The sequence below is a fragment of the Pagrus pagrus genome (assembly GCF_965226575.1).
Source record: "Pagrus pagrus genome assembly, chromosome: 4".
In the NCBI taxonomy this organism is placed as follows: Eukaryota; Metazoa; Chordata; class Actinopteri; order Spariformes; family Sparidae; genus Pagrus; species Pagrus pagrus.
In genome coordinates, this window is record NC_140188.1 from 14,297,246 (window position 1) to 14,311,000 (window position 13,755).

General features: G+C 41.1%; 1 protein-coding gene across 2 annotated transcripts in view; it reads right to left on the bottom strand.

Annotated features, from left to right (window-relative positions):
- Positions 1-13,755, bottom strand: part of ppp1r37 (protein phosphatase 1, regulatory subunit 37) — a 44,145-nt gene that overhangs the window by 2,636 nt on the left and 27,754 nt on the right. The window contains exons 5-12 of one of the 2 annotated variants that reach the window (XM_084350565.1): positions 10,028-10,147; positions 8,241-8,391; positions 7,918-8,073; positions 6,894-7,006; positions 3,295-3,436; positions 3,032-3,198; positions 421-2,068; positions 246-331 (exon numbers count right to left, since the gene is read on the bottom strand). In XM_084350565.1, coding sequence (XP_084206691.1) covers positions 255-331; positions 421-2,068; positions 3,032-3,198; positions 3,295-3,436; positions 6,894-7,006; positions 7,918-8,073; positions 8,241-8,391; positions 10,028-10,147 — 2,574 coding nt within the window. In that variant the 3' untranslated portion in view covers positions 246-254. Of the gene's footprint in view, positions 1-245; positions 332-420; positions 2,069-3,031; positions 3,437-6,893; positions 7,007-7,917; positions 8,074-8,240; positions 8,392-10,027; positions 10,148-13,755 lie in introns of both variants that reach the window. The other variant, XM_084350564.1, reaches the window with a different exon arrangement.

A 13,755-nucleotide genomic window follows, 5' to 3' on the forward strand; every position in this document is an offset into this window, starting at 1 on the left:
AGAGGTACAAGAGTAGCTTTCTTTTAAATGATCCATTAAATTGTTGTCAACTTCACACCAATTGGATATTGTTCAAGGGAAGAAAGGCAGCTTAATTATACGAGTGAAGAGGTGATTTTTATCGTTGTAATGAGGTTTTATCTGATGGAGTTTTATATTCAGATCTGCTTGTTCAGTCCCTTGCTTGAAGTCCCTGTTATCATCACGACTTTGTCTATTTTTGATTAAATAAAATAAATGTTTACCTCTCGGCCTCACGGTGCTTCTCTCCCAGTCTCCAAACTGGCTTCTAGCAGCAGCTCCTCCAGGTCTTGTCCACAGCTGACACTCACTAAAACACACAATACCAAACATGATTTTCACATTTTCACACCCAAAACCAACTTCTCATTTGACCAGATCAGTTTTACAGCGTCTCACCGTGCTCCATCACACAGCTGCCGGGCTTGGGGCTTTCATTGTCGAGAAGGTGGCGGGAGAACTCAGGTTTGAGGCCGTTGGGCAGAGCTGAACTGACTACGTCCTCCTCTGGAGCCTCAGCGAAACACTCACCCTCGTCGGCAGAGCTCTCGTCGGGTGAATCCTCCACTTCAGCCGAGGCAGGTTCGGGACTCTTTGAGGCTTCTTCTGCTGGAGGATTGGACTCCTGAGCTCCACCTCGAGTGACAGATGGCGCTTGTTGATCAGTCTGGACAGAGAGAACAGACTCTGCTCCCTGTTCATCTGCCTCAGTTTGACATGGTTCCTCTTGGCTTGGCTGGCTATACTCGTTCCCTGTCAAACTGGGTTTTTCATTTTCTTCCTCCAGTGCCTCCTCCTCTTCTTCTTCCTCCTTCTCCTCTTCCTTTGTTTGTTTCTGCGACTGTGTCTCCTCTGATGCAGATGCTAGCTCATTCTGTAGCTGTTCAAGAGCAGATGTTAACGGCTGCTGCTGCTGCACTTCTCCCGTGGGATTACTAGTCTCAGTGTGACTCAGTTCGTCTAACTGTTTACACTCTCCTTCTGTGCTATCAGGGGACGTTATCTGTCCCTCAACCTCTATAAAAACTTCCTCATCTTCTTCCTTCGTCCCCTCTACACAAGTGGGCTCATGTTGGGGGCTCTCAGTGCTCTCTGTTGCCTCCTCAGTGAGCTGCACTGATGAGGACTCTGAAGGCCGGGCTGGTGCTTGTTGACTTGGATCCGTCACTTCTGGGTCTAAAGTGCTAGCTGTGTCATCCTCTGTGGGTTGGCTTGCAGACTGTGGCTGTAGAGTTGTAGTTGGTGCTACAGTACTCTGCTCCATCAGTTTACAGTCTGTTGACGGAGCGGTCGAGCTCTCCTTCACGTCCTCCTGTGTTAGTTGTGTTTGGGATGAGGGCGGCGGCGGCGGTGTCTGCTGTGTCGTGGGTGTGTTTCCATCTGCAAGCTTCTTTGATGCTTCTTTAACCTGGCTGGGAGCTGGAGGTTTGCTCAGCTGGAGTTGTAGCAGCTGCTGCTCAGGCGGGCTCTCCACCCGAGTTACCATGAAGATCTTATGACCCCTCCCTGGACTAGAGACAGATATACAGCGACCAGGAGATGGAGGGGTGCCTGGAGGAGCCGTGGATTCTGTGACGGTGATGCCGGAAATGACGCTCGGCCTGCCGTTAGGTGAGGCTGAGGGGGATGAGGACGTATGTGAGGCACTGAGGGGATGTGTCTGGGTTTGAGGAGCAGGCTGGTTTAAGCGAGTGGAAGAGGAGGACTTTGTTACCACCTCCTCTTCCTCTTCATCCTCAGTGTCTGAATCTGACTCCAGGGTCATTTTAGGAACACCCGTCTCAGCGCTCGCACCTGACTGGCTGCTCGGCTGTTCTTCATTTCCTGTTGTTTCGCCTGCTTTCCCCTCTGTGCCTCCACTCTCCTCCGCTGCTGGTTGCTCCTCTTCTTCTGTGGTTCCATCCTCTGTGGCGATTTCAGCCATGGATGCCGACAGCCTCATTTTCTGCTCTGTTTCCTCCTTCTCCTTTGCCAGGATGAAGTTTCTCTTGCAGCCATTCTGGATCTCAGCCAGCAGGGCGCGCTGGGTCTCAATGAAGCTCTTCACCTTTGAGACAAAAAAATACGTGTCAAACATAAAAAATACCAGAAAAAACAACTAAATCAGAGCAAATCCTACAATCTCTTTTGAGCCACCACCCTCCCTCAGTCGGTTATATATCTCTTTCAGAAGACAATTTTCCTTAAAAAAGGCTGCAGGCGCACTGGTGGCCCATCTCTCCCCCCCATTTCCTGTCATCTCTCCTCTGTCAGCTATCCAATAAAGCTATACAATTCCCGGAAAAATCACTTTTTAAAAAAGGGCTATGACTGGTGTTATTCTGTATAGTTGTTACACAACAGCAAAATCCAATGAAAAGACCAAAATTGCATTAGTCCATCCCTCAATACTTTTTGACTTTTCTACTCCGTTTAGAGCCAATTCGCTCCTTCTGAGGAAGTAAATGTTAGAAAACAGGTCTCAGATGGATTGTTTCACTTTTAAAAAAGCCTAAAAATTTCTTAAAACAGCTGGGCTTTGTAGTTTTTAGAGAAAATTACTCAAACAGTATTGAACTGTGCATTTTTGGAGATTCATTTTAACTGCTGATTTGGTGCTCTACTGAGCATTTACAGTAGCAGGATGGTCTATTTGCGACCACTTAAACTAAACTACGGAGTTCATGTTCAGTGAATTTAAGGAACATTTAATACAGTGCAACAGTGTGGCGCACTGATGTGTTTTTAACAGTTTTTGGACAACATTGGAGGTCTCTGGCACAAAGGAATAATATCAGGCTTTCAATTCATGGCTGGATTTGGTCTTAGGCATGGGACGATATGAAAAGTTCATGTCACGATTAAAAAGTTTGACATAATTGCATTCACGATATTATCCCAACAATCATCAAAGTAAAATCTTTAAAATAAATAAATAAACCCAATGCAGGATTAATGTTTTGGACTACATTCGGCCCTTGACCTCATCTCCTCCACCCCCCCCCCCCTCACGCTTCCTCCCCATGCTCACAGTTTCTTTCTTGGGCTCCCGGTCAAGGTCGAGACGCAGCAGAGAGGTGTTGACTTTAAGGGCGAGCGACAGCGCCATCAATCCACCCGTCTTGATCTCATTCTCTCTGAGGTCGAGACGCAGCAGTCTGGGGCTCTCTGCGATGAATTCAGCCACAGCCACAGCTCCTGTAGCACACGTTAGAGAGAAACAGGAAGTCAAACAAATGCAAAAAGAATCCTCGACAGAAACTGAAGCAGATGCACACAGGCGCGTGCTCCCACCTTCGCAGGACAGTTTGGTGGAAGCGAGGCCCAGTCTGAGCACAGAGCGGTTGGCAATCAGTCCGTCTTTCAGCTTGTGGACACCTTCGTTACCCACCGAGTTATGGCCGAGGTTCAGAGTCTCCAGACTCTGGGTGCATGGCTGAAACAATAGAGGAGAATGAAAAGCTTTGAGATAGAAACCAATTGTTTAACAGAGATAAAATATTGTTATACAAAAATAAAAAAAACAAATAAGTGTTTCATCAGTTATAGTTATAAACTGCCAAGTATTTCATGTATATTTTTTGCTTCTCACAACTACAATATGTGTTTATGCAATTGCTTTTACGTTTGAATTATCTATTGGGGATTTTTTAATTTTTCTTAACTGGAGAGAGTTTTGACATTACTGGGAGTCCCTCGGGAAAAGATCGTCTGTATTTCCCTGCAGGCTGCATTTTACTACTTAATGAGCTGATTAATGCGACTCCTTGAAATTATCCTTCCTGCTTTTAAGTTGACTGCTTATTTAAACCTCCCAGTGAGTGTCAGAGCTGTGCTGCTGATGGTTTAAGACATAAAAAAACATAGTTTATACTAGTTTTATTAATATTGTTTAATTAACAGACCTTTTCTCTTCACACTTGTAAATGATAAATGCCCGTTACTACCACCACGTCATTAGAAACAAATAGTGCAACGTAAGAAAAGGAAAGTATACCAAATAAAATATATAGTAAAAATATACACATATATACAGTAAAAAAAAAAGAAAAACAGAATAAAAACATAACAGATGTATCAGCTTTAACAGTGTTATTTGTGCAAAACAGTGGTGGTGCAAGATAGTGCAAGTATGTCAACCACTGCTGCAGTTTCTGTGGGTGAGATTGTTCATTATGGTGGGTGGATGGAGGTCACAGCTCTGGGGTAGTTATTTGCAGGGTTATGAAGCAGCAGCAGCAGCAGCAGGAGCAGTCATGAGATTATATCTATCATCATGAGTCGAAGGCCATTTCTGTGTGTTCTGTTACATCTCACAAACCTCCTTAAAAGACCACCAAGCAGATTTCTTGGAAGAGCTAAAAAAAAACTGTATTTTATAATTAACAAGAAAACCATCACGTGTCTCTAAAAATAAGAGGAATGCTGTCCCATAACAAACAACATGTGAGAAGTCAAAGGCTGCAGTCTCAGAGTTCAACTCTGAACATTGAACCTACTTCAGAGATTAAAAATGTGCATTTTTTGTGTCAAATGTGAAAACTAATAAACAAAGCAGAGAAGAAAATAAAAAGTAAATGTTTTAAAACATTTACATTCTGAGCTTTACTGGTCAGACATAGGGAAAGTAAGCTTTAAGTCCAGTGTCCCTTGGTGATTTGCTTTTTTCAAATCCGGCCCCTCTAAAACTGTACTTGAATAGGCTTGCTCTATAAACTTATCTTGATTGGCATAAGCCATTACTGTTATGAGAGTTTGTGCGGATAAATCATAAGTGACACATTAGATGAACTCTACAGACACATTTATGGAAGGACTAAAGTAGTGAATAATACAACTGCAAAAATAATATGATTAAACTGAAATATGCAGCTAAATTCATTACAATGAGTCAACAAAACTAATCTCTTCTCACAAAACAATAGTGATAACTTGGGAGTTATGTGAGCAGGAAACATGCACTAGATGCTGAATTAAAGTCATGTTTTTCCATGGGCGTATTAATATATGAAAACTGTACACAAAACCAACTTTTGAACATTAAAAACAACAGGAAGAGAGGTTTATCACACTGTGACAATGCCGAGGCTGTAATGACAAAGCATGTTCCTGTAGAACTAAAACAAGTGAACAATGAGTGTGAAGATAATGATGCTATCACTCAGAAACAGACATGAGACCAGTGACTTTAGTAATGGATTATCTGCAGCAGACTGCTGTGAAATTGACCCAAGAAGGACTGAGAGAACTGAAGCGGCACAAAGAGCAGGGCCTGAGCTCACATCTGTTCACTGATACGACTGCACAAAATGTCAGGTGTATTAATGACGGGCTTACGTGAAATAGTCCGCTTGTATCAGACGTCATAACACTCATCTACACTGTATGTTAATCTCTCACCTGAACACCTGTCACTCTCCAGTTTACACAAGGAAATCAGGTCACAGGTTCTCTGGTGAAATGCAAATATGAGTCATTCATCTAACTATGATAGAGTAAACGCAAGTTCTTAATCGTATTTGTTTAAACAGGATCTCTAAGGAGGTCAGTATGCTGCCTGCGTGACTTTTAGGTTCACTTCTTGTCTTGAGGAAAAATAATCCTCACCATATCTGTAACTGGGAGACAAACCAACAGCAAAAACCAAAATCTCCAGTTTACAGAATTCCTTTATGCCCACAGCAACCAATGTATGATCAGGTCAGCGAACTGTCTTGCGTCTAATCAGTCACAGATTAAGACCCATCTCTTAATCAAGTGTTTTTGTGCTTGTAAACTATTTTAATTTGTGATACTTCCAATTGTTTAACTGTTCTAATGCATTTATTGTGTGATTTTTCTCTTGCTATAACGTTTGTGTTGCACTTATCTCTTGTTATTTAAACTTTTTACAAGCACCTTGTAAGCTAAGCTTTTAAAAAGGTGCTATAAATAAAATCTTTCTTGCTTACTATGCTGTCACGTTGTTAATTTAATCAGCTGTTTATATTAACTTTGTATGTTTTGATCATGATTATTTAATTCTGGTTGATTCCAATGACAGGAGACAACAACCAAATATGACAATGGGATCGTTTCATTTAAAAGTTTAGGAGGTGTTTGGTGACAATGAGTGATTATGTTGATTAAACACCAGATTTTGTTATAAATCTGGCATTTTTTTCTATTTGAACTCATTCGCAAAATCCTAAAGTTAAAAACATAACGGGGATCTTAGAGGGGACCTATGAAACAATTTGTAGCAATAAACATGTATTATTCACGTTTTACTGGCCATATGTGAGTGAATTGTAATGTGACACACACAAATTTGTCCTTCCTCGTCTCCCTCTGGTGCCTATACAAGCCTGTGATCGATTTATCTAAGTTGTTTAATGCTGCTGGACTTCTTTGTTAAGAATCTGGATTGGATTTTCTGCGACAGTCCAAAGGATGGGACTTAAACGTTCTCGAGTGCCTCGTCTCTGTGCTCCACTAACAGAGACGACAGTAGCTCAAGTTAGTTTAGAAGTAACGTTCGCTTACATAAACTACATAAACTAAAGACTAGCTTCCAGCACAACACAGAAGTTCCACAGAGCTCCTTAAAAATTCACAAATGTCCAATCTTTGAAGACTTTTCACAAATCCTAAACATATACTAGGTATAAGAGAGACTACATAAAACTGTTCAAATGTTGGAGAGAGCTGAGGTTCAAACATGAGTAGAAAAGAAGTAAAACAAACAGCAGGGCTCTATTTTGATCACTTCTCTGATAGAGTAATGAGGAGAAAATTGAATTATCCCTGCCTGAGCTGTTATACACACATCTGATAAGTGTGCAGACTGGCTTTTCTTTGTCTAAGTGAGTGAGTGAGTGAGTGAGTGTGTGAGTGAGTGAGTGAGTGTGTACCAGTGCAGCAGCGAGGTAGCCCATGCCATTGTGTGTGAGCTGGTTGTTCCATAGCACCAAAGTGACGAGGCCTTTCCTCTGCTCTTTTAGTCCTTCACACACGTAGGCCAGACCTGTGACGACAAACAAAGACAGGCAGAGTTAGTGCATCTGTATCTGACTAATCCCAGCCTCTAAAAGCTTTACTTCAGGTTATACTTTTAAGAGTACGATGACAACATCACATCTTTTGTTTTTTGCATCTGGAAGGGCTCAGTGTTCAAAAAGGCAATAAAGCTGTTGCAGTCTAACTTTATTTTAAAAGGGAAGACATATGAAACGACTGTTACTAGTTTATATTCTGGGCTGCTTCCACTCAACATTGAGAATTTCATATTTGATAATTTTCATGTCTGAAAGAACGGGTGGATCTTGGCAGGTCTACGATCTGTTTTGCCAAATAATGCATCCGGCTGTTTAGTTTCTTTTCAAAAACTTTAGGGTGAAACACTAATCACATCAACATTCTGGGCTGTTTTGAATCAAAATTGTTTAAAAAGTTTTTTAATTTTCACTGAAAAAATTATTAAAATCATGATGATGTGACATTTGTTGGTGTCTGTACAAGACGGACATGCTTTCTTACGTCTGTAGGTCAGGACATCATTATAATGTTGTTTTGTCACATATTTGACCTTTATCAAATTATGCAGCTTCTTGCGATTTGGATATTCAGTTATTTTGCAATTAATTGTGCAGCCCTAGTCATCAACATATTGTGATAATCTGTAATAACATAAAATAAAGACTGCAAAATGTATGTAAATAAATGTCCAACTTTTGTTTGCTTGAAATCACAATTTGAATTTAAATGAACCCAAATTGTGTTTAAAACAACTCAACCATGTAAACATGATAACTTCCCCACAAGGATCAAAAGAGTCTGCATGTTATCCGAGTTTGCGTAATTGTGTTGAGGTTTTATACACAAACAAATCTTTCCATCTTGGGTAAACAAGATTTTATAGCAATTATGCTACTGCACCAGAGTCGAGGATGTGGTTGTTGCGCAGGTCCAGGATCTGAATGTTGTAGTTGAACTTTAGCAAGTTCCCAAGTTGGGCCGAGTCCTGCAGGCCGTTGAGTTTGTTGTCTGCCAGGTACAACTCCCGCAGGTTCATATTCATCTTCAGAGCGGTGGCTTTAAAAGATAAAGGAAGAAGAGGGAAGGTTGAGGGTCAGGAACAGAAGGCTAAAATCAAGAATTAAGACTCTCTGATAACAAAGGTGGGGCTGGAAAGAGAAACTCCTCCTCTTCCTCTTGTACATCCTCTCCTTTCACCCCCTTTGGCGCTCTGCCCATCTTACCCAGTAACATGAGCGGCCTGCCAGACAGGCCAGCGTTCTCTAGGTGGAGGACTGCCAGGCTGCCACTGATCCTGAGCGCTCGAGCTACAAAGGGAGCCGAGTGGTCCAGCAGGGGAGTGTTACGTGCATCGAGATACTGCAGAGAGCTCGTCTAAGGGGGAAACACCAACAGGATACAATTAATTAGGAATGCTTGGATAATCGGGCACAAACTCCAAAAAAGAAATCATAATACCTGTGAAATAATGTTCTTATTATAGTGATGAAAACTGTGTTTGTGCCGGAAAATAACACAATTAAAAACGTCAGGGAGAATAATTACAGCTAGTTTGTCTTAAGGACATTATATAACCCAGTATGCAAGTAGATTACCTTTAAAAACACACACATATTATGATTAAAGCTGCTGTAGTAAACTAATGACAACTAAGAGCTTCATCAGACTCTATACATAAAATATTATCCAGATGTGAATGGACACTGTCGCCCACATAGACACACTTTTCATAGGCTTAATCCAAGACCTCACTTCAGAGATTCAACGACACACACCTTTCCACAGCAACAGTGTGTTAAGACCTATGGGGTTTTCCTGAAATGAGCTACTGCAACGTTTTATTGACAAGCTTTTACACAAACAATAAACAAGCTGGAATATGTGTGATGTCTCCAGGCAGCTCTTCATTAATCATCAGACACTTGTAGACAGGGGAATGCCTTCTGGTACAAACACTGATCAGATGACAAATTACTTTCTCACACACTCATAGTTGTGATTACAGTAAGACTGTGGTACTCATACATTTATGTAAACATAGTTATTGTATCATTAGTAAATGTAATTAAGAAAGTGTTGTTTTTCCCTCTAGGAGAGAAAGTAATGAACCAGATCTTAGAAAACAAATAATTAGACCACAATGTTATTAATAAAAACTGCTGTAATTTGTGGCTTGGCAAACAGATTGGTGTGGGTCAAGGTGGTACACTGCCAGGAAAGACTAGAAAAGAAAACTAGGAACCCAGTATGTAAATGAAATTGATATTTTTTTTTTTTTACATTTGCTTTATTAAGTCTTTTGCATTAACGTCTCACTCTTCCGCTTTCACCTTCAACTTTAAAACAGTGCAGAATAATACAGACGTGACTGTATGAAATGTGTTTTTGAAGGAGTGGTTTTATTCTCCCTATTCCTCTGACACACAATCAACAGTTTCTTCACAAGGTTTGTTTGATTAAAATAAACTGTTCAAACTGACCAGCAGCTGTTTGTATCCGTGTACTTTCTCACGAATATTGCTTGAAAGGTGATATTAATGTGCTTGCCTGGCGACCTATTTGTATTCCTAACGGTAATAGGTGGTGACTGACGTCAAAGTGAAGCGCAAAGGGCACAGGCAAGACTTTGGAAGAGCAAGCGAGGGAAGAACAGACTCTTATGTCTAAGTGCTGACAGAAACCAGCAGCGCTGCACGACACAAGCTCAGCCAGAAACATAAAAACAGAGGAAAGATCGATCTTCTCCCCTGGGCACAAAGTAGAGGAGAAGACTTGACTTTAAGTCAGTAGTATTTGAAACCAAACATCTTTTTTACTGGCCAAACAAAGCACATAACATGAAATATTGCACACAGTTTAGTCTTGAGGCTGAAGAGCTTTCTCACTGAAACAACTAGCACTCCAGTGTAGTCCATCACACCATGTTTCTTATTTAAAAAATTCAACCTGAAACCTCTTTAATATTAATATTATTATCCATACTGTACTGTAGGAGAAGAAGATCTCTTACCTTTCTCATCATATGAGCGGCGGCCTGCCATCCTCGTGTGCCAATGTGCTTGTTGAAGGAGATGTTAAGATGTGTGGCTGACTCGTAGTACTCGATCATGTCAAACAGAGCTGATGCACCCTGAGAAGCACAGAGAGCAGAGGAGAAAGATATTAACCTTTATGGCATTTCAGATAAAATCAAATAGCTTCGAAGCAAATCTCACAGTTGGTCAAAGTGTCAAAACTCTGAAAGCGATGTCACAAGATACAGATGGGAGCAGCTGTAGTTGCCATGGTAACATTCCCTCAGGACAGGAGACCTGCTCACTTTCCACGAGGGCCTCAGGTAAACGGGGCAGAGACACACCTGTCGAGGCCACCGACTACAGAACTTGTGAAAATGGTACTGTCTCCTTTGTTTAGGAAAACACGACTAAATAAAGTTTATTTTAGATTAGGGCTGCAACTGACAAGTATTACCATTTTAATAAATCTCCTGATTATTTTCTAGATTAATTGTCAGCAAATGTTTAGCTTTTTTTTCTGATTGATTAATCGATGAATAGACTAATCATTGCGGTTTTAGATTATCCTCATTATAAATAAAACTGCAGATTATTCTCACCATTGACAAATGAATAGTTTTATCTATAGAAAATAAAAACATTGCAAAAAAAACCAAAACATAATTTGCTCAAGGTGATGTCTTGTCCAAACCCCAAAATCATCAGTTTACAATGATATGAGACATTTGATATGCTTGAATCGTCAAAAGTTTTGCATTGAGCTTGGAATATGCTTCAATTGATTAACTGAGTATAAAAATAGATGCTATAGATGAAGAACGTTATTTAATCAACAGCATTAAGATCTGAGGGCCTGAAGGAGCAGACACAGGACTGAAGTGAAAAGTCAGGTGATGCAGCACAAGGCCAAAGTGCACTCATGTGATCAGGGTGTTTTTGTCTCATTTTGGTTTTGGTGGTGCTGCGTGGGTGCATCTCTTTCATCCATCACTGATATACTGACAATAAAAAGGTGTTGATGACTCCAAAGTGGAGGTGGAGAGCTGTTTGTTTTGCTTTTCTGCATTTTTCCATTTGCTTCCATTACATAACATGTTATTAGCATATTTTAACAAAAAAAATGCTGCTGGGTCATTGTGTCCCTGGTGTCTTTAACTCTGCAACAATTAAAAGCAAACTTAAACAAGACAGAAATAAACAGGCAGTGATGATTTCTGGCTCCTGTGCAGCCAGCTGCAGGATGAGATTAAAATGGAAGTATGAGCGTATGAGTTTCTTCTTCTTGAGGCTGATGAGAAGTAACAAAATCCGACAGGCTGTTGCAAAGCGTCTCGTAACCTTTTCCCCTTTGTGTGTGTGTGCGTGCATACTGGGCGACATTACTGAGTACACACGAGTGTGTTTATCTACAGGGTGGGGGAAGATGAGTCACATCCAGTCCAATAAAAGCCAGGCTGTGTCAGTACTCCCCATGCCTGCTCCTCCCTGTGCTCCCATCTCTCCAAAACTATTTTTTCTCCTTTCATCCACCCAAATCATTCCCAACAAGACGCAACTACTGCAGATACAAAGCTCTGCCAAATCAAGCTGTCCACTGTATCACACTTCAAAGATGAACCCATCTTCTCACATCCCCTTTCAATTCCTTTTCTATCCCACCTTCCTCCCTTCTCACCCTCCTCTGTCATCACATCCTCGGTATTTTCTCCTTTCAGTGTCTCATTTAATCCGAGCCCAATGCGACACACTCGTCTCAGACTAAGATGCTGCTCGCTGGAGACTCAATCACTGACTCATTCAGCTATTTCATTCACATTTCCGGGGCAGTGTTACATGGTCGGTGAGGAGAGTGCGCACGTCACTCTGTATTTGTTAGGATTATGTGAAGCTCCGGTGTGTGTGTGTGTGTGTGTGTGTGTGTGTGTGTGTGTGTGTGTGTCAAAATCTGTCAAAAAAGGATATATATATATGTATAACTGTTCATGAATGAAACTGCCCTTGCTCTTTTAGGTTTTGTGTTTCTCAGCACTGTTTGTGATTTCAGTGAGCAGTTCATGGAGGATTAAAGATGCTTTCAAATTCTATCATATTAATGGATGTGAAACATTGTGATCTTTACTTCTGCTCTTTTTTGTTGACCACCTGACACGTAATCCATTGTTGTAGTATGAAACTCAATCAGAGATACCATTGCCATCAACTTGTGCAGTGAAAATTTCTGAATGCAGTGGGATAAAATCTGTTTGACTCGAGAGTGAAAGTTCCCCTAAATGCACTGTAGGGATGTTTTTGCTCATGCCATCTTGTTAGACTGGATCTACACCCTGTAGTGAATATGCAGAAACAAACACAGAACGTCTGCCCATCTCGAGGCTAACACACCTCCTTCCTCCATTTACACCTGGTATTGACATGTGATATGCATCTGGATATTTTATCTGGATAATGACATCCGATCTGTGTGTTTGCATTTACAACTGGTATTAAAATGCATCCTTGTTGACTCGAGTGTCACCACATTGTGATTTGATCTGTCAATGTGTAAATGAGTTAGCCAGAGCTGTTGGACAAATGCCAGGTCCACTGAAGAAAAGACAAGAACGTTATTCATGTCTAAATCACTTTTTGGGGAGGAAAGACTTGCTAGCATCTGCTACTACTTGTAGCTTCTGCCTGGCTTACCTAAAACAGCAATACGAGGCAGAGTTAGGTGACACCAGGGGGACTTTTTTCTTCAAGTACAGACTGAATACACTAACCATCTCCAGATGTGTTTACAGCATTTACATCAGTTAATTTTAGATTAGATTATAATTAGAAAGTGAAAGAAACCCCACAAACACACAAAGAAGATGCACGCTCTACACAGAAAGAGCTGGGGCCACTTATCTAATCCCTAAGTCTATATAACAATGCTTTCCAGTGAGACACGGTTATTGCCTGCTAAAAAAAATATCAAATCACATTTGATTATTGATAATTAAGTCTCAGGCCTTCGTAACATGTCAGTTTTATGGAGTTAATGTGGGTTTGCCCTGTTTGAAAGCCCTTCCTGACATCATTCTGTGTTAAAGTTAACCTGTGGAGTTTTTATGTTTACCCTCACTGTTTTTCTCTGTGTATCTTGTGGCCTAACAAATGTGTTGAAAGCTTGTCCTTCCACAACAAATATTTGTTTACTTGCTAGAGGTCCTCTTTGACCTTTGTTCGTGAATTGCTGCACACTTTCTGGCATGCTACCGCCACCAACCAGAAGACCAGTATAAAACTATGTTCAAGCATGCATCCCATTGACACAAACAACATAGGGGCTGTCTCTTAAAGAAATTACTCGTTAGTGTTACTAGTGCTCCAAAACTCCACCGGATGCCTCTAATTCAGACTCACTTTCATGAAAAAAAGAGAAAAGTTTAAAGCTACCTGCAAGTGTGCTGAAAAACAGCGGGTGACAGGGGACTGAATAAATTCTGCAGTTTAAGAGTGAACTTGCCAGACAGAAATAAAAAAAAACAAGAGCTGTAATTAAAGCGGCCCTTCCTACCCTAAAGAAACATATCCTGTGTGACTCTGTGGAGCTTGTGCCTGTGTGTGATACAGTGCTGGTCAGTGTATTTAGAGCTCTGCGTGACAGGAAGTGGTCAGGGCCTGTGTCCCCTCTGCTTCACACTGCAGCACTGTCTCGGTCTGTGCGTGTCTACAGCCCAAACGTCCCTAATAGTGT